The following is a 21,564-nucleotide window of genomic DNA, read 5'->3' as shown; positions in this document are numbered from 1 at the left end:
CCCGCCTCCGTTGCTACCGGATCGGGCAATCCGGTCCAAACTGGGAGCATTTCACCCCTGTGTGCGGGCCACGCCCACCCAGCTCCGCAAAGACAAAAAACATCCCGATATGTCACAATATGGCATGATATGTCCTGATCGGGCCCACAATGTAATCGGATTTGATACCCCTGCATAATGCATTCACTGACTTTATGTGAGAATTCTGACATAATGTAGCTATCCCTGTCCATCATTATTTTTCCTTCTCTGAAAAACCATCACTTAATTTTTTCAAAGACTTGAACCAAAAGGCTGGACTTCTTACCCTCTCCAGTTCTTTCAGTGCCCACAGAAATGCCTCATTCCTCTTTTCCATAACATGTACTAAAGATACAATTTGAGGAGCGGGGACTTTGCAGCATTTTTCAAGGCTGATTAAGAATCTGTCCAATGGTTATCTATCTATGTTTTCAGAAAGACGGGCCATACTAAGATTCAGTGAATAAGTCATCTTGATGGATGGACCAAAACAGATGTCAAACTAGAATTATGCTTCTACCAGTCCATCACACAAAACAGCCACCTAAGATGCACAGCCTCTCCTATCAGTACCACTTTGAGAAGATCCTGGGAATGACAGCTTGTAAGGGGCCCTCAATCCTTCAATCCAAGTATTAATGAAATAGGGCCCTGCTTAATTCTCCACCCCCCGCCACACACTCATCTGCAAAGTTGCTAAACTATCTATCTACACACTATTTTAACTTGCTATAAGTTATTACTACAGCAGAATGAACAAACTAGCTAAGAGTTGGCAGTGATCACTATTTGCACAACGCAAAAGTTCCAGGCTTATTCCGTGGGATCTGAAATCCACAATAAAAAGACTACAGCTGACACATAGGGCCATGTGTGCCTGCTTACTTCACTGTCCTATGTTCCTATACCTACGTGTTTTCCCGAAAATAAGACCCTGTATATTTTTTTGAGTCCTGAAATAATTGCTTGGCCTTATTGCCATGCATTCAAAAGCCCAATTGGGCTTATTATCAGGGGATGTCTTATTTTGGGGAAAACAGGGTAATACTAAATGGTACAAAAAAAAATCTGATCTTATGATGAGCCGGGGTGGCGCAGTGGTTAGAGTGCAGTACTGCAGGTTACTTCTGCTGATCACCGGCTGCCAGCAGTTTGGCAGATCGAATCTCACCAGGCTCAAGGTTGGCTCAGCCTTCCATCCTTCCAAGGTCAGTAAAATGACGACCCAGATTGTTGGGAGCAATATGCTGATTCTGTAAATCGCTTAGAGAGGTGTTGTAAAGAACTGTGAAGCGGTATATAAATCTAAGTGCTATTGCTATTGTTATCTGTTCCAACCATAATTTTCTTTCATTTTTAAATATGCCTTATCTCCTTTGCTCAAATAAGAATCACAGAATCCAAATGAAGAACGTGACAAGCTTGCTAAATCAAACTTTAAATCACCATGGCAGACGAGGTGAATTATAATTCCACTCTTATCCTCCCTTGCGAAGTTTCTTAAAGGAGCACATGCAAGTATATCACACCATATTACATCGCTTAGTGTGAAGTTTATTGAACTTACCCTGAGCATGGGTCCGTTCTGGAATACGTGCGGTTCATCACAAACTACACAATATTCATTTAGTACAGGTATCCGCTGCTCAGCAAACTCAATTGTCTGAGAACAATAGAAAAGAGAATAATACAATCTGCTTAAAATAATTAATAAGCAGCTCAGCCGTCTCCAGGTTCGTAAAACTCATCAGGCATTCTGACCTACCTGCACAAGAAAGCCGTGGTCTCTTATTGGAACAGATTTTGCACCGTAATTTGGCTGTTTAAAAACAAAAGAAAAAAACACAAAGTCAGGAATGCTGTAAGTTGAATATGTATAAGCCTTGATATAATTTAGTATTACCTATAATATAACGATGCAAACTAAATAGCATTCAGTTCCCAGAGGACATTCAGAACTATTTGCTATTTCACTGGAATTCAGTTGGATCTTTTTAAGTAGTTCTGTATCCAGTGCATTCATTTATCAATGCACCAGAGAAAAAAAGTTGAAAATAATTCATTTGGAAGAGAGGGAAAAAAAAGTGAAAACAGTATGTCCTTTTCAAAAGGCTACCTCAATATTCATAAATAATAAAACCCCAAGAGAAACTGAGGACCAATACTGGTTAGGCTGGTATTTCTGTTGCCTGGTTTCATATTGATACAGAGTTATATATAAAAAAAGTCCTATGCTAATACGGTACCTGCTGTGAACTGCTGGGTGTATAGCACATGCTTTGAATATGTAAGATTCTATTCCATTACCATCATTGTTAATTAAAGAAGTCTTGGATTTATTGAGAGTTTGGTGACAAGAGCCAGTGTCCTAATATAGAATAAGTACCTTTCCTTTCCCCGTCCTTCCTTCCTTCCTTCCTTCCTTCCTTCCTTCCTTCCTTCCTTCCCTTCCCTTCCCTTCCCTTCCCTTCCCTTCCCTTCCCTTCCCTTCCCTTCCCTTCCCTTAGACTGGAAGAACACAACCTGAAATGTCATGGTTTCCTACAGCTCTCTCTATATATATTTCTTTTATTTCTTATTATAACATGAGGGAAGGGGTAAAAAGTTAAATATGTGAAAAAGTAATCCTATCAGCTGCATGTAATTCAATTAATGTTAGGAAATTAAAGCACCGTTTGATTTTCTCTAATTGTCTTTGCTTACTTTGGGGAATGAATAAGTGTCACCCTTGGCCTGAAGAAGCTTATTTCTTCAACAGAGGTGAGCCCAGATCTGAAAAGCTTCAAACCAAAAGTCAGCACTAGTGTGCAAGGAAGTTCAAAATCTTACGCAAGTTATGAATCTGTCTGGAACAGATTCCCAAAGACTCCACAATGAGACTTTATCAAATGAGGTCAATTAGACTAGGAAATCTTATGAAACTTGTTCCTCTGCTCCCAAAGCACAGAAGCATCTTCAGCTTTGTTCTGTGGATTAATTCTGGGAATCAAAGCTCCGGAGTAGCATAACTCTGTATGAGCTGTGAGCAAGAGGACTCAGACAAAAAAGGAGGAGGAGGAGAAAGGAGGCTATATATTTTTGTGTGTTTTCCTTAACTGTTTGTCCAAAAATGTTTTCTTCCTTGAAAGTGGAGTTTTTGATGAAAAACATCATTTCCTGTAAGAAAACCAATCACTTGGATTTATAAACATAAATATCTACTATAGAAACTTAAAAAAAATATTATCAATATGCATCATTGCTCCCTACAATAACTCAATTAGGGACTGTCAACAGAAATGTAGGCAGAACTGAGAAACAAGAGGGAGATATCAACATGTTCAGAGAAAACCAAATACAGACATGATGACAACATTAAAATATGAGGTGTATCCCAATCATCTGAATATGGTCTATCAAATCACTTGGGAGTGGGCAGAGGAACCACAAAAGAATTTGTGGAGTGCATTATTAGGATAAGAACACTCCTGTTAGGAAGTGGAACATATTTAAGGTTCTTGTGGTATTCTCTTATTTCAACTGTTCAAACTAATGAACTACCTCAAGCTTGCCCTTACATTTTATTCTGACTTTATGGAATAGTAATACATATATATTCTTGGGCCACAGCTGGTTAGAAGTTGACAAGATTCTACTAAGGATACAGAGAGAACTATTCCCTGTATATCAACATCTTAGTAGTAATTAGTAGTGATTCTAGTATGGATCACCCAGCAATAATGTATTTCCTTCCATAATTGAATACACACTATTGAAGTTCCCTCCAAGGCTAAATTGCTGTCTCTTAGTTGAGTGTCCTCCGGAGCAGTATTTCTCAACCTTAGCAACTTTAGGTAAAGGTTCCCCTTGCACATATGTGCTAGTCGTTCCCAACTCTAGAGAGCAGTGCTCGTCTCTGTTTCAAAGCCGAAGAGCCAGCGCTGTCCGAAGACGTCTCCGTGATCATGTGACCAGCATGATTAAATGACAAAGGCACACGGAATGTTATTACCTTCCCACCAAAGGTGGCCCCTATTTTTCTACTTGCATTTTTTACGTGTTTTTGAACTGCTAGGTTGACAGAAGCTGGAACAAGTAACGGGAGCTCACCCCGTTACACGGCACTAGGGATTCGAACCGTTGAACTGCCGACCTTTCAATCAACAAGCTCGACAGTAGCTAAGACGATCGATGTCTTAGCCACTGAGCTACCGCATTCCTAGCAACTTTAAGAGGTCTTAATTTCAACTCCCAGAATCCTGGGAGTTGAAGTCCAGACATCTTAATATTGCTGTGGTTGAGAAACATTGCTCCAGAAGCATTGGGACTATGAGTCATAGGGTTCCCAGTCAGTATGATCAAGGTTATGTTGTCTGGGAATGCTGGAAACCGCAGAATATCTTTTTCTCAAATGTTACAGGTAGGGATTATATTGATGTATGTATGCTAATATCACCTACATTTACTGTATATATGTTTCCATTCAGATATCCTGTACACACTAATTGCCACAAAGAAGTAATAGTTCAGATCATGAGCATTTAAAATTGGATTGTTTAGTGTAAGACATGATACAGATTATTCAATGATCATTTCTGCTTTTTCTGTAGGAAAGAAGGTGGGCCATTCTATTTTTAGTACTAAAAATTTCCCATTATATCTTGTGGCATTATTTAGTGTATCTTTGCTACTTCCCAGAGTACAAGAGTTTGACCATGTGACTCCTGAGGACATGGACAGGATTTTGGGGAGGCTTAATGCTACCAGGTTTACTGGACCCGTGTCCCTCCTGGTTGGTGCTGGCCTCCCGGGAGGTTACACGAGGCTGGTTTCAGGAGATTACCAACGCCTCATTGAGTGAGGGTGTCTTCCCAGCCGCCCTGAAAGAGATGGTGGTGAGGCCCCTCCTCAAGAAGCCTTCCCTGGACCCGGCTGTATTAGCTAACTATCGTCCTGTCTCCAACCTCCGCTTTGCGGCGAAGGTTGTTGAGAGTGTGGTGGCGGGACAACTTCCTCGATTACTGGATGAAGCTCTCTATCTAGATCCGTGCCAGTCAGGCTTCAGGGTGGGATACAGCACGGAAACGGCATTGATCGCATTGGTTGATGATCTCTGGAGGGCCCGGGACAGGGGTTGCTCCTCTGTCCTGGTCCTCCTAGATCTCTCAGCGGCTTTTGATACCATCGATCATGGTATCATGCTGCGTTGGCTGGAGGGGGTGGGAGTGGGGGGCACCGTGCTACAGTGGTTCTCCTCCTTCCTCTCTGACCGCACGCAGTCTGTGTTGACGGGGGGGCAGAGGTTGACCTCGAGGTTCCTCACTTGTGGGGTGCTGCAAGGGTCAGTCCTCTCGCCCCTTCTGTTTAACATTTATGTGAAGCTGCTGGGTGAGATCATCCATGGCTTAGGGGTGAAGTGTCAACTGTATGCCGATGACACGCAGTTGTACATTTCAATCCCAGGCCACCCCAATGATGCCCTTGACGTGATGTCCCACTGCCTGGAGGCCGTGCGGATCTGGATGGGGAGGAACAGGCTCAGACTCAACCCCTCCAAGACTGAGTGGCTGTGGCTCCCGACAGCCCGATATAGCCAGCTAACACCATCGCTGGCTATTGGGGATGAGATCTTACCTCCCTCAGAGAGGGCTCGCAACTTGGGCGTCCTCCTGGACTCACGGCTGTCTTTGGAAGATCATATGACGGCCGTGGCCAGGGGCACTTTCTATCAGGTTCGCCTAATCTCCCAGTTGAGTCCCTTTCTGGATCGGGACACCCTGCGCACAGTCACTCACGCCCTTGTCACTTCCCGGCTGGACTATTGTAATGCTCTCTACATGAGGCTCCCCTTGAGGAGCACCCGGAGGCTCTAGCTGGTCCAGAATGCAGCCGTGCGAGTAATAATGTGGGCGACTCATCGCTCCCATGTAACACCCTTCTTGCGCGAGCTGCACTGGCTCCCGGTGGTCTTCCGGGTGCGTTTCAAGGTGTTGGTTACCACCTTTAAAGCGCTCCATGGCTTAGGACCTGGTTATCTACAGGACCGCATTCTGCCACCGATTGCCTCCCACTGACCAATATGCTCCCACAGAGAGGGCCTCCTCAGGGTGCCGTCGGCCAAATGATGTAGGCTGGCAACCCCCAGGGGGAGAGCCTTCTCTGTGGGGGCCCCAACCCTATGGAACGAACTGCCCCCGGACATACGAAGGATCCCCGACCTCCGCGCCTTCCGTTGTGCTCTGAAGACCCTATTATTCCAGCAAGCTGGTCTGACGGGATAAAGGATTTTAAATTGGGTTTTGATAGGGGTTTTATAATGATTTTAGTTGGGTGTTTTAAATTCGGCCAATGATTGAATTATTTTAATTAAGTTTTTAAATTTTTGTTGTATATTGTTTTTACCATGGCTGTTCACTGCCCTGAGTCCTTCGGGAGAAGGGCGGTATATAAATATAATAAACTAAACTAAACTAAACTAAACTACATTGTGTACGAAACAATGTAATGACTGAAAGAAATTTGGTTATAATAACTTCATTAAATATCGCTATACTGAGAAAATGCTGAATGTCTTCTGGATGTATGCATTAGTGTATGATACTGATAACTTACAGGCATTAAATAGAGACATGTGCACCCACCCACAGCATACAAACACAACTTTCTGAAAAATCCATCCACACAGAATTTATGCAAGCAGTACTTGTATACTAGCATTTCCTTTCATTTTTCCTCCTCTAAATCCTTTAAATTATGCCCGCCAATATTTGCTAAGAATTATAGTTTAATTCAGCAAGGTTTATCAGTATAGATCAGGGTGTCAAACTCAAGGCCAGCGGACCGTGAGGCCGCCCTGCCTCTGCCAGCGAAAACAGAGCTTAAGAGGGCCGCATGCGGCCCACCTGAGCTCTTTTTCACTGGTAGAACACTTGGGTCACCACAGATGCCCGACACGAGTGATGTCGAGCTACCTGTGCCCCCTGACCATGCACCATGCCCCCCTGAGGTCAAACACAACCCTGATGTGGCCCTCAATGAAATCGAGTTTGACACCCTTGGTAGAGATCAAGGTATGGTAATTCAGACCAAGTTATCTGTCAATCCTGAAAGTAATAATCAAATAATTTTCAATGAAATTAAAATGAAGTTTTAAAATGTGCACAAAACTCATAAACCAGCCTCTCCCCTAAAATCTCAGATCACTTATCGGCAAAGGGAACTGGGCCATCATACTGAATTCTACAGTGATGCTTAAGGCTTGCAATGATTACCAAGTCTGTAGATATGTAGAAGGAAATTTTCTAAAATGTGGTGAAGTTCCCTGAGCATTAGCGGAATCGGTCCGCACACCAAATATATGAGCAAAGGCACTCAGACTTCCTAAGAAGCTTGTGCATTTAACCATTCTAAAAATATGTGGGAAGAAAAGAAAAAGCTCACAAAAGAAAACCGTTTACGCACAGCGGATGGCGATGGCGAAGATGTGGATGGTGTTAAGATACCAATAAGCCCTGAGGTAAGAGAGAGTCTCCTGCCCTCTGTTATTGTGGGTTCTTTGAAAAGTTCCATTTTAGATGATTTGGGGGCACTGGAATAACTCTTGCTGAGTAACTTGTGGTTCTTCAACCCATCTAATTCATCCATCCTAAGATTACTGGAATAAGACCTGCTTAAAAGTTTGTGGGGCTTCAAAGTACTGTTGTGCTCACATCGCATATCCCCAGAGCATGGTCTATTCAGCAGTTTGTGGGACTTTAACGTGATGCCTTCATCCTGCTTGATGGTTGCAGAGCAAGAGTGGTTCAACAGTTTGTGTGACTTAATGGTCATTGTATGTTCAGCCCTAGGATCGCTGGACAGCGAGCGACCAAAGGTTCTGTGAGATTTTGCCACACAGGAGTCCTCAGATTTAACTGTGCTAGAACAAGTCCTCCTCAATAACTTGTGGGTTTTTGATATACCATCTTGTTCAGGTTTCAGCTTTGATTTGTTTTTCCCACAGCCTGGTGGAGGATAACTCGGCGACCTTCAAGACAACCAGAGAGAAGAATTAATTAAGAGTGCATGTATCTAGATCACTATGACAAACATCAACATGAACATATTTTTCTTCAGCTTCAAACTGTAGGTTTTTCACATAACTAGTATCACCAATTAAATCAATGGCCCCCAACCTTTTGGGCATTAAGTTTTCTTGACAAGATTTTTGGAAGTGGTTTACCATTACCTTATTCCTTGAGCTGACAAGAGAGTGACTGGCCCAAAGTCACTCGGTTTACTTCAAACCAAAGGCAGGATTAGAACTCATGGCCTCCCAGTTTCTAGTTTAGTGCTTTAACCACTACACCAAACTGGCTCTCAAATATTTGATAGTGAGTACTCGCCAAGCCTCCAACTGCAGTTTATTACTTAAACTAATTTATTAAATAATAGAAATTATGTAGTCTTCCCAAGTCAAACCAGTAACTCATCTCTTCTTTATTAAATCAACGATAGTAGAACGGATAATGGAAAAAAGTTCAATCTGCTCATGTCCTTTGAAAGTTATATTGATTATTTTGTCCAATGCCTGCTTTCTAAAATTGATGTTGAAACATTGGCTCTACAGTATATCTTACTCAGTGGTGGGATTAGTGCCTTGTGAAAAAACCAAAAAGGATTTAATTGATCAATTAACTATCATACAGGGATGGAATTTCACCTAAACCACATGCAGTCATACATACAAATTCCACCTGGTCAATCGATTCATAAGACCATCTAAAACAGCCAGATGCCCTACTTCTCCAAAATACAATGTTAACAGAATAATAGAAAGCAGAGTTGGAAGGGACCTTGGAGGTCTTCTAGCTCAACCTCCTACTCAATGGTCCTATACCATTGCAGACAAGTGCCTGTCTAGTCTCTTCTAACAAGCCTCCAGTGATGGAGCATCCAGAACTTCTGAAGGCAAGCATTTGGTGCTTTGGAAAATAGATTGACCTATTTTACAAATTTAAATTTTAATTCTAAATTTGTTAGAGGCGACAAGCTGAAAAATCTAGCTTGTGATGGATCTGTAATGGAATTCTGAGTCTGAGGGTAGATGCTTCTGAAATCTGGCACAACCAGAAGAGATTAACATTGTTTTTCATATCTTCTATATGAGAAACAACCTTCTCCAAGTCAAGAGACAATTAGAAAAAGGATCAAAGGCATCAAGGAAGTCCTGCCTTCTCTTACTCACTGCCTAATGAGAGCTAAAATACAAATTTGATAATCTAATCTTCCTCTTGTCATTGACCTGACTAATGATACTATGAAAATCTACTTTTTTGGGTTATATACTGCAGTTGGGAGACTGACACAGACTGTCAGGGTTTGATACCAATGATCTCTCAAATACTGGTTCACTGCAGTGGTTGCTTTTCTAGCCAATAGAGAAGAAGTTAATGATATTTTTGTCAATACTTTGGTGACACAAAGAATCATAGGAAAACAAAGCCCTAGAGAAAGTGTATAGAGTGCTACATTTTCAAACTAGTAAGCCTATCTATCTATCTATCTATCTATCTATCTATCTATCTATCTATCTATCTATCTATCTATCTATCGGTTCAATTTATATGCCGCCCTTCTCCAGAGACTCAGGGCGGTTTACAATGCGTTAAGCAGTAGCCTTCATACTTTTGTATATACTTGCTTAGTAGGGCTTTCGGGCCCCCCTAAGTGGTGTTCTTTTTTTATACAAAGTCAGCTTATTGCCCCCACAATCCGGGTCCTCATTTTACCTACCTCGAAAGGATGGAAGGCTGAGTCAACCTTGAGCTTGGTGAGATTTGAACTTGCAGTAATTGCAGGCAGCTGGTGCTACTTAACAGCACTTTAGTCTGCTGCACCACCAAGGCTTTTAAACTGAATCAGTATGATTGTGTTATAGAACCACTGATAAGTTAATTTGACCATGTCAATGACTGTATTGTGGAAAGAAGAATCACTGAGGATTCCAAATAACATTACCATTGTCTGACTTTCAATTAATCAGTGGAAAAATGTTTATAAATTAGCATATGGATAATATAGTACAGTGCTGGCGAACCTTTTTAGCACCGAGTGCCAAAACGGGAGCGAGCGCGCAGGGGAGCGCCAGAAATCAGAAGAGCAGCATGCGTGCACCGGGAAGCTGAGCTTCTCGTCACCTGCTCTTCTGGCATGCATGCGCACACACAGACCAGCTGGCCAGTGTGCAGGCGTGTGCCAGAAACTGGAAGCTCAGCTTCCCAGCGCACACATGCGTACCCGGGAGCTGCTCTTCCGGTTTCCGGTGGTCCCATGCATGTGAAGACCAACTGGTCTGCTCGCATGTGTGAGCTGGAACCTGTAAGAGCAACGGGCGAGGGCTGGCATGCCCAGAGAGATGGCTCTGCGTGCCACTTCCGGCACGTGTGCCATACGTTCGCCATCACGGATATAGTAGTTCCAAAAACATGTTTTCAATATTTACTTTGTAGGAGGTAGCATCTCAGAAAAGAAATTTCTCAACTCTGTAAAAGAGAGAGAAATGGTGCAATTTCTAGAACAACACTTTCTATCTGCAGTACTGTTTATGTTTTTTAAAAAAATCTTTAAAAAAAAAGAATGGGTTGCCTGATTAATTGAAAATTCAGTTGGATGGTATTCAATTCATTAAACAATTAAATTACACAGCTGCCTTGTTTAAAACAAAAGTTTGTTAAATAGAATGAACAAAAGAATAGAGACAAGGTGCTTCACCAATTATGCAAATATCTATGTTCAAATATGAACACAGCTTAATAGTTATTTCACGGTTCTATGAATTTTCTCCATCAGGACACTAAGCAGATCAGCAACCTCCCTAGCAGTGAGATGTAACTGAAAAATTAAAAGTATATTTTTTGAACTGTCTACTATATTTATTGTGCTTCTAATAGATCTCTGCAAGGCAGAGGGAAGGAAATTGCATGATGTGAATCTGCAGAACTTATTCTATGAAAAAAAAAACCCTGACAAATATATTTCTCATATATTTCTCCTTAGTTGATGTGTCACATCTCTAGACAGTGTGAATTATTCAGGGACACAAACACACATTGGTGAACACACATTTAAAATAAAGGGAACTACTGGGATATTTTGGACACACAAAGTTGCATTCCTTTTGAGACCTGTGAATATAGTGAATATTAAAGGCTATTTTAATTGGCCTAGAATTTCTAATAGCATAGGGGATTCCTGTACATGTATACTTTTAAAATCAAAGAGTTAGAATCTAAATGAAATCAGCTAGAAAAACTGCATGTAAATCAATTTCTTCGGTCGCAGATTGGGTCTTGTGGATGGGAGATGACTGGTAGATATTTTTTAAAAAAATCTTCAATCTCCTCACAGAGTAAATAGGAAAGAACAAATGATTACTCTCTGTGTGGCATCAGTTCAGTCTTTGGATATGAATGATTTGCCACTAGGAAGTGGCAAGTAAAAGATAACAAGAAGAATGAGATTTCAGCTGCGACCCCTTGAAATTAGATGAGATAGACGAGAGGACCACTCCACTTTGGGATGCAGAAGTGTGATTACATCAGGCATATTTTTCTAATACTGCTAATATTTATTTTCTTTGGAAACAAAATCCAGAGAAATATTCACCAAATCAGAGAAGAGCAGGTAGAGGTGCGTCTTACTTCCCATCCACCCCAAATATACTAGTCTTCTTCATTCTGGAGGCACTTCCCAGGTTTGATCATATGGCCACATTCTCATATAGCAATTTCAGGATACATCAAGGAATGAGCCTCTATTTTGCAAAGAGACTGGTGTTCTGTCCCCGTCTCACACACGCACACCAGCAGTCGACCAAGAGTTAAAATAAACCAGCAGACAAGAATTTCCTTTGATAACAGAATTGGCAGCAACCCAGTGGCTGCTTGCCAACAGTTTTTTACTTACAAAGGGAGGTTTATCTCCTCCGACCGAAAACATCAAAATCTACAAAAGCCAAAGAATAGTCAAGCCCAGTCCAAAAAATCAGTCCAAGCAGAGCATATAACAAAATTCCAGAAATGCAGAATGACTTGCTAGCTTTCAATTTTGTCCGTCACAAAGCCTGAATGGCCACCGCACCCCCTTTTATCCCCTGTGGGGTGTGGTCCAGTGACTCAGCTTAATCTCTGGCATGCCTCTTTCTCTGCTGCTTACGCTTGTCTTTCCGACGCTGTCAGGGATCCAGCGAAGACTTATCTCCATCGCTGTCTAACTGCGGCTGCTCGGAAATGCCTGGCTCCTGGCCTATCTCTTCTCCTTCGAAAGACATCTGAGGCATTGCCAGAGAGGAGGGTCCTGGAGAGGGAGGCCTTGCCAACTCCTCTCCTTCACTTTCGGAGTCTTCTCCCTCCGATAAGACGGGCTTGGGGGTCGGAGTCACAACAACTGACAGTGCTTTTATCATATATAAAGAAGGGACACGGTGGCTCAGTGGATAAGATGCTGAGCTTGTCGATCGAAAGGTTGGCAGTTTGGCAGGTCAGCATTTCAAATCCCTAGTGCCGCGTAACGGGGTGAGCTCCTGTTACTTGTTACAGCTTCTGCCAACCTAGCAGTTCAAAAACACATAAAAAATGCAAGTAGAAAAATAGGGACCATCTTTGGTGGGAAGGTAACAGCGTTCCGTGAGCCTTTGGCATTTAGTCATGCTGGCCACATGACTACAGAGATGTCTTCGGACAGCATTGTCTCTTCGGCTTTGAAATAGAGATGAGCACCGCCCCCTAGAATCGGGAACGATTAGCACATATGTGCAAGGGGAACCTTTACCTTAAAGAAGAGACCTTTTGGCAATCATCAAAACTGTTCAGAAATGAACACAACTACCAATCACTCCTGCTATGCTTTCTTTTTTAAAAAAAAATTCAACATACTAAGTGGACTATATTCCTTTTATTCACTTGGGAGGCCTTGGGAGCAAATAAAACCAAAACCAAAATTAATTGCTAGCAGAACCCCTGGCAAAAGGTTTTTTTTAAATCCTGAATTTGTTGGGGAAAAAAATAAAGTTAGTCATCATTCTTGCACTGAAAGTAATGTGACAAGATTTCACTAAACCGTATAGCAAAAAACTGTCTCTCTTTTTTGACCAAGCAACAAGGTACATATTTTATCACTTCCTCCTACCTGCGCAATGTAGAAAAGATGTGCAGGGGAGATTTCACTTTCTTTTCTGACAGTTTTTTGTTGTGCGTACTGTTTGATTTTTCTTTGCCATTTTTCCATTGCTGTGTAACAAATGTTTGCATAATTCTGCAAAAATATGAAACAAACAACTACTCTGGGAATCTGGGCAGGATAGAACAATCAATCAATCAATCAATCAATCAATCAATCAATCAATCAATCAATGTAGTGCATACATACCGAATGGAAATTTAAGTCTGAACTGTCAATGGGAGTCCCAGAAATCTATGTTCTGTTTCAAACTGGATTTGGTTGATTGAACTGAAATGCTCTTACTCTTATGCTTTCTTAGCAACAGCTATCTTTAGCTTTTATATTAGAAACTAGTATAAAAGTCTAGTATATCAGAAGCTCTTTTAACACGTGTATTGTATGCTCAAAGCTATCTGCAACTCTTTCAGCAATTGGGGAAAAAAAAGAATACAGAAAAGAATACAACATGCCTTGTAGTCCATTTAATCACCCTTAATTTATCTTCCATGCTGCTGAATACAATCTATGGATAGCATTCTTGCAAATTATAAGGAATGGATTTTTCATTTTCTAATCTATTTGCAAAATATCAGTGTACTCATATTGCCTACAGCTTTCCATTCAAATCCTCCCAGTTAAAATATCCGAAACCTCCATTCCAAAAAAGGTTCCTGTTTTCGGTCTATAAATAAGGCAGGATTCATCAGATTTATTATCTGTCTAAAGCATAAAATCCATAAATTAATCTCAAGGTGGCCTAAAAGTCTTGGCTTCTTAAATCTTTCAAGATACCAACTCTAAGAAATAAAATTCAGGAATTGCTTATTTAGCTATTGGGTTTGTTCATGTCCAATACATTTATATAAGATTGACCTTAAATATCCATTCATAAATTCTGAGAAAACAAAAAGACAAATTATTTCAATTTGTTATAGTCATGGGAGGCATTGTAATAGTCAAAGGTAACTATTGTTAATATGGTTTATCTAAGTGGGGAAAACAGCAAAAAAGAGTAATTTTTTTATATAGATTATAAAACAAAATGGTAAATCTTGATGCATTTTTAAGGGTCAACAGAAACATTGCTAGAGTGCATTTGCTAGAAAATACTGTAGCCAGAAATAATACCTTGCAACTAGAAGCAAATATTTATGCATAACACATTCATGTCTCTCTTTGGGAAAACTTACTTCTTTAGCTGATGCCCCAGTCCAAATCTTTCTTTAGTAGAGATCTGAAATACATCAATGGTGGGCACTGTAGAATAAAAGACATTGTTGAAAAAACAGGGTCAAACATATTGTTTAAATGTCATTATTAATTGTACTTTATGCTATAGTTGGGCAATCAAGGCCTCTAAAACACATGAGGTGCTCCAATACTCATTCAAAGATATCCAGAGCACTCCAAGATTATATTTCTAAATTGGCAGCAAAAATATGTATTTTCAGTGGAATTTTTACTCTTTTTGGGGGGGGGGGAAAGAGAGAAAAGAGGAAGTATAAATTAAGTCTCTGCAAGGCAAAACATTCTTTTCCATTCTAAACTCCTGCTGAGCTATCTCCAAATAATGAAAACCTTTCAACCTCGTCCTTCTGATAAAATTGCTATATCATCAGAGACATTTTCCTCATTGCTCCCAGAAGCTGTTAAAAAAGCAACAACAATAACAACAAAACCTTAAAGCCTCTAATGTTTTCCCACTGCTGTTATATGAGCAGAATGAAGTACTAGTTACAATTAAGGTAAATGATGTATTAGAAAAAACACTTAGAGCTGTGCATAGCAATGAATTAAAAAAAGATCCTGTAGCTTCCATGCTAGCAACTTTTTCCAGTGGTAAACACAATACATCTAGACAGCTATGAGTAATAACCTCAGGAACTGATTTGGAATCTTCTTTTTCTTGTGCCATATCCGTCATTGGACATTGGCGATCATGTTGGCAATCCTATTTTTGTCAACAACCGCATGAAAAAGCACTGCTGAGTTTTGTCCAAACTAGTCCCTTAGATTTTGAAGCCATTTGGATTTGGAATAGAGTTGCTTAATTAGACTCCATTCAGACAGGTGCTGAATTTCATACCCATTCCAAGTACACGAGAAACTACAATTCCCACAGTCTTAGCGGTCACAAAGCAATACCTCTCCTGTCTTCTCACCACTGCTTCTATCAGTAGGGATAAAGCTTAAGAACAAGTGATGAGAATAATTTGCAATGATGTATCCAATTCAAATGTGCTACTGAAACCAACCAAATTATTCTAGGCTGAAATTTTGGTCATAACTGGAATTCAGTTGTCCCAAAGGTGCTTTTTCAAAAGGCAACTGGACTTTCTGGTTTTTCTTTGAAGAAGTTTCGCTTCTCATCCCAGAAGCTTCTTGAATGAAGCTTGGATGAGAAGAAGCTTCTGGGATGAGAAACAAAACATCTTCAAAGACAAAACAGAAAGTTCAGTTGCCTCTTGAAAAAGCACCTTTGGGTAAACCATGACCTGGATGACTGAGAATCTCCATAGACAGAGGCAGAAATGATGAAACAGAAGAACTTGATTTTAATTATTGTTAACACTATTAAGTGCAGCAGCTCTTTAATAATATTTTAACCTAAACTCCATATGGGATTGTCCAAGCAGCTCATTTGTCAAATTCACCTTACTGGGTTTTTTCTTCCCACACTGGAATCAGATCCTCTTTTTACTAAACAGTTTTATTTATTTTGCTGACTATACTTTTCCCTTAGTACTTGGACAAAACCCTGGCTGCATGAGATCTTTGCTTGATGTAGAATAAAGCAGACTTTTGCTTGTATTTCTCCAAAGCCTTTTTCAAGACCATTCCTATTTTACCAGCATGGAACTGGGGACACGGCAATTGTTTTTCGGACCTGTGGCAAGTTGTGGAGAACAGTGGTGGAATTCAAATTTTTTTACTACCGGTTTTGTGGGCATGGCTTGGTGGTCGTGGTGTGGCTTGGTGGACATGGCAGGGGAAGGATACTGCAAAATCCCCATTCCCTCCCCACTCCTGGGGGAAGGATATTGCAAAATCTCCATTCCCACCCCACTCTGGGGCCAGTCAGAGGTGGTATTTGCTGGTTCTCCGAACTACTCAAAATTTCCGCTACCAGTTCTCCTGAATCTGTTAGAACCTGCTGAATAGCATCCCTGGTGGAGAAGGAAAGAAATGGTTAGCCCTTTTTTGCCTTGTTCTTGCCATCCTCTGAACGTTTCTGCAAGATAGAAAGTTTTTCCTGTTCTCAGGCAATCATAGGGCTTGGAAGAGAAGTGGGGCTATTTATTCCCTTGGAGATAAAGTGATACGATACCAACTGAGAAAAAGAGAGCAGCTTGGTTAGTGAATCAGCCTATTCCAGTGATGGCGAACCTTTTAGACACCGAGTGCCCAAACTTGTGGGCACGCATGCCCACACTGAACGGTTGTTTCAGACAGACATGCGCGCATGCGCAGCAGAGACTTGAAGACCAGCTGGCCAGTGGGGCATCCCAACACCGGCAGCGCGGCAAGATCTTTTTCTTTTGTGTCTTTCTATTTCATCGTTTGCAGGGAAACAGAAGCTCACGAAAGAAACGCCACGGAGAGTTGAGCTGGGGCGAAGGCGCATGTACCAGCAGAGAGGGCTCTGTCTGCCACCTCTGGCACACTTATCATAGGTTCGCCATCACGGGCCTATTCAGTGATGGCAAGTTAGGGAAGAATGATTTGTATGAATGAGGGCAAATATACGTGTCCCAGTGTTGCAGGATCCAGTTTGGGTTGGTCACCTGAACCAGAGGTTTAGTCTTCTGAGCTTTTGCAGACATGCTGGAGCCCATCCTCATGAGTTGTCTCTATCACCGGAATATGTCACAAATTCTGGTGACAGAGAAGTTCCCTGAGGATGGGCTCCAGCATGAGTCTGAAATCTCAGAAGACTAAACTTCTGGTTCCAGTGGTATGATCTATACCAGTGGTGGGTTGCCTCCAGTTGGGACCAGTTCTATAGAATCAGTAGCAAAACCAGCGGGAGGCTCCGCCTACTGACCTGGACGTCATCAAAAGCGATCTGCGCATGTGCAGAAAAGCGCGCATGCATGCAAGCAAAGTGAGCGTGTGCACATGGGCATGATGCGAACCGGTAGTAAAGATAAGTAGAACCCACCCCTGATCTATACATCTTACCATTCTGTATTTCAATTCTGCTACTGGATACAATTCAAAATCTGCACTTATGGGGTAGATGAGAACATCTGCAAGTTATGTAAATTCTGCAGATTCCAAACATTGGAACAGTTTCATATTCTTTCACTGAGTAAGGAGTTAAATGAAACAGGAACGTGGTGCATGTGGTGACTGCCATTTTTAGCAGTTGGCAGGTTTGTACTTTTTGTGCCTATCGGATATATCTGACATTGGACCTTGTAGAATTTTATTCAAGCCTTACTTGGCAATAAATGAGTCTGACTTGCAGGGACATTGCCTGAAAACTTAATGTAGCTGTTGGAGAAATGAAAGCAAAGAGAGCAGAGAATACAGAAAGAGAGATAACAATGCATAAAGGCAATGCATAATTTATAAAACAGGCCATCTGAAGCAGAAACTTTTTGCTATCCTTTTATGAGTATTTCATTGCCCATTGATGGTGTGTGCGTGTATTATTAAAACTGGAAAAAGTATTAAAGAAAAAAAGAGTCCCTGGTTTGTTTTTAAGAAAAAGAAGACTCTTCTTTTGGTGGTAGTGAAGTATTAATACTGCTAGAGAGAATTAGAAATCTGGGCTGAAAAGAGACTTAGGAAAGTATAAAGTTTTAGGAAAGTATAAAGTTTCTGAAAGGAAAAAGGTTAAATGAGCTGGTGTTATGGAAGTCCTCTCTTTGAATACTTTTAAGGCTAGTATTTTTATTTTTATGCATATGTTTTTCAAATTTCTATATTTGTGCAATAAAGTATGTTATATAATGATGGCATATATATGTTATATAACAACGTGCATGACCATGGTAATAACAATGAGCTCTTGTCCCTTGAAAAAAGTGTCCAAATTATGAAAACAAGAGACAGGTTAGATTTATCAGAAGAACACAGCTGGTTTCTTTAATACAATGGGGTTTTGTCTGGAAATCATAGCTAGATACTTTTAGAGAAGCTCAGCGTTGAACCAGCGCTTGATGTAAACAAAACCCACCTTCAGGGTTACATTTCAAAAGTACTTGCATTAGTATAATTAGATACTGCAAATTATAACAGCTGGTTTAGAAAATTTTATAAAACGAAAATTATTAAAAGCAGAAGGAACTATTTTATCAAGTCACAGAACCAATTATGATACTGAAATTTTGGTTTACTGCAATTAAAATAATAGCCTATCAAAATGTAAAACTGAGTGAAGAACAGTCCGCTATAAAAGGCTAATAATGACTTTTATCTCAGCAAATATTTAAAGTGTTACTTAATTGGACCTAGTTTACTGAATCTCTAATGCCATATGTTGCTATTAATAGAGAACTATAATTTTCTCTATTCTTTTTTTCCCCCTTGCAGTATTAATATTTATAAATATATTTGTATACGAGCATTATTTGCTTTCTTAATTGCTTGGCTACAATCCAAATCACCATAACAGCAACTGGAATAATCATATAAGAAAAGAAAATACTAGGTGGTTATATGCAGCCTTTTTGAAGTTTTGTTGTTGTTGTTAAGGAGCAGTATCAAAAAACACAATCATTTTTGCTGAATATCTAGTGATTAACTCTAATTTCTGCCTCAAGTAATCATACTGTACTAATTGGACAAATTACTTGCAGCCTCAAATGATCTAATGTTATAAATTAACTTGCAATAATTTAATATATACCATTGTAAGTGAATTATTTAGTAAAAATGGAAATGATTACTCAAATCTATATAACCAATTTCCAAACTGACTCATGGCAATAGATTAATAGACGTCCTTGAGAAAAGTTGACTTCTAATTACTGTATCCATGTAGTTCTCTTGGCAGGATCCATTTGTTGTCTTCAGGGAGGGTTTGTTTTTGTTTTAGCTTCCAAATCTAAATCCGTTGTTCTAGAATTTTCATCCAAGCACTAACCAGGGTCAATCTTTATTGACTTCCAAGATCAATGAAGGTTTGTAAAGATTTTACTTAGGAGGAAGTCTACCAGAAAATATCAGGCAGTTGATTAGACTGAGAAAATGAAATATGTCTTGGAAACAGGCAGTCCACTTTTATGTGAACATGCCTTGTATGCCCCCAGAACTTGTACTTACGGTAGTTACTAAAGTTTATTTACATGCCACTCTAATCCAAAAGGACTACATTTCCCTCTTACAATAAGAAGCCTAAAAGTCAGAGTAAACAAGCAAAACAATTTGACATTTGGAACTGTAACTGTACCTAGGAACCAAGCATCAAACAAAATTCCTTAGTCTTGCATGCTAATGTTCCCATATAGCAGTCTGCCCAGATCCCGATTTCTAGAGATCAAATCTATTTCAAAATCTGTAGTCTCCAAAATAGTATGTGTGCTGGCAGATATATTTAATTGTGGCAGCAGCAGGGCTCAGACAAACTGGGAAACCTAAATCTCTTGAGCATAACTTGCTGCCAAAGATATTCCAAGGCCTGACACCATCTGGCAGAAGGCCACCCCGTCCATTTTTGCAAATCTCTCTTGTCCTCTGGCTGCTGCAAATCTTGTTGACAAGCTCTTTGCTAGTTCCTGGAACGTCTTCATCTAAGCTGGATGGCCCATGCAGTGCTGCTAATTCAGGCTCCTACTCATGTTGCCCAAGCTCTGAACAACATCTCATGGACACCTAACACCATTACCCATCAAGTCAATGGCTTCAAGCATTTTCCACATTTCACGTGGTCCAGATCTCCATCAATCTTCTCTTCTTTTCTCTCTTCTCTTCTTCTGCCATCCAATATACACCAAGCCTCAAAAATCCTGACCTCATAGTTTCTTCATTTCCCATTGCATCAGTGGTGGAATTCAAAATTTTTTACTACCAGTTCTGTGGGCATGGCTTGGTGCACATGACAGAGAAAGGATACTGCAAAATCCCCATTCCTTTCCCACTCTTAGGGGAAGGATATTGCAAAATCTGGGGCCAGCCAGAGGTGGTATTTGCTGGTTCTCCGAACTACTCAAAATTTCCATTACCGGTTCTCCAGAACCTGTCAGTACCTGCTGAATAGCATCCCTGCATTGCATCCAATCTGATCCAGTAACTTTTACATCACTTTCATTTCCCTTTCAATAATTTTCACTATTCTGTTTTGTCTAGCTTCCCCTTCCAACGCTTCTTAATATTGAGCTCAAAGAATATTTTACTTTTAGATACCCACCATATTTCAGCATCTTCGTATTACTAAGAAATATTGGATATCACTTAAGCTGAAGTTATGTATAATAGAAAGCACAGCTTGCATTCACATAAGCAGCCTGATTATTATTTTCTTTTTCATCTTCTCTTCTAGGATGGTGTAAAGTTGAAAGAAAAGGACTTGGATGGGAGAGGGACATAGGTTCAATTTATGTAACTCCTGGACCACTTTCACTCTCAGCCAACCTACTTCACAGACTATTATTGTGGGGATAATATATGGAGAGAACCTATGAAAATCTTCTTAAATTCTTATAGGAATGGAGGGATATTAATAAAATATTTATGTACTGGGTGTACATTCATGCCAATATTTACTTTAAAAGCGAGCAAACAGCAATCAGGAAGACACTCCTGCATTCAAATAAGATAATCCTTGACTTACAACCATTGGTTTAGTGACCATTCAAAGCAGGGTGGATTTGATTTAAATCAAGTTGATTTAAATCACTATTTAAATCATGATTTAAATCACTAGTAAAAAGGCTTGATTTAAATCAACTCGATTTAAATCATAATTTTTAAAAAGCAACTGTCATCTCTGCTACTCCTTTGACCCGCTGTTGACTCACCGATAGTCCCAGTGTTACAGAATATACAGCCTCATGCTACATAACTAAGCTCCATTTCATGCTGAATAAACTAAATTATTTATGTATCTTAAATAGAAAACTATCTTACGATAGATTTTTACCCCAAAAGTTTTTTATTAAAATAAATTCGATAAAAATAAAAAAAATCTGATTTAAATAAAAAAAATCTGATTTTTTTGATTTTTTTAAAAAAATCATTGATTTTTATCCACCCTGATTCAAAGTTACGGTACTGAAAAAAGGACTATTTTTGGTCCTTTTTTCAGTACTGTATGGTCTTATGACCATTTTTCCCACTTATGACCATTGCCGCATCCCCATGGCCATGTGATCAAAATTCAGACACTTGGCAACTGATTCATATTTATGACCGTTG

General features: G+C 40.1%; 1 protein-coding gene across 1 annotated transcript in view; it reads right to left on the bottom strand.

The window, feature by feature from the left end:
* The window catches only part of PARP8 (poly(ADP-ribose) polymerase family member 8), a 192,857-nt gene that overhangs the window by 40,197 nt on the left and 131,096 nt on the right, over nucleotides 1-21,564 (bottom strand). The window contains exons 11-15 of the mRNA XM_034440846.3: nucleotides 14,391-14,457; nucleotides 13,168-13,293; nucleotides 7,462-8,026; nucleotides 1,787-1,840; nucleotides 1,589-1,684 (exon numbers count right to left, since the gene is read on the bottom strand). Of these exons, the coding sequence (XP_034296737.1) occupies nucleotides 1,589-1,684; nucleotides 1,787-1,840; nucleotides 7,462-8,026; nucleotides 13,168-13,293; nucleotides 14,391-14,457 (908 nt within the window). The remainder of the gene's footprint in view (nucleotides 1-1,588; nucleotides 1,685-1,786; nucleotides 1,841-7,461; nucleotides 8,027-13,167; nucleotides 13,294-14,390; nucleotides 14,458-21,564) is intronic.

The sequence above is a fragment of the Pantherophis guttatus genome, chromosome 2 (genome assembly GCF_059756535.1).
Source record: "Pantherophis guttatus breed Tessera chromosome 2, ASM5975653v1, whole genome shotgun sequence".
Taxonomy (NCBI): Eukaryota; Metazoa; Chordata; class Lepidosauria; order Squamata; family Colubridae; genus Pantherophis; species Pantherophis guttatus.
This window is presented reverse-complemented; position numbering and strand designations above follow the sequence as displayed.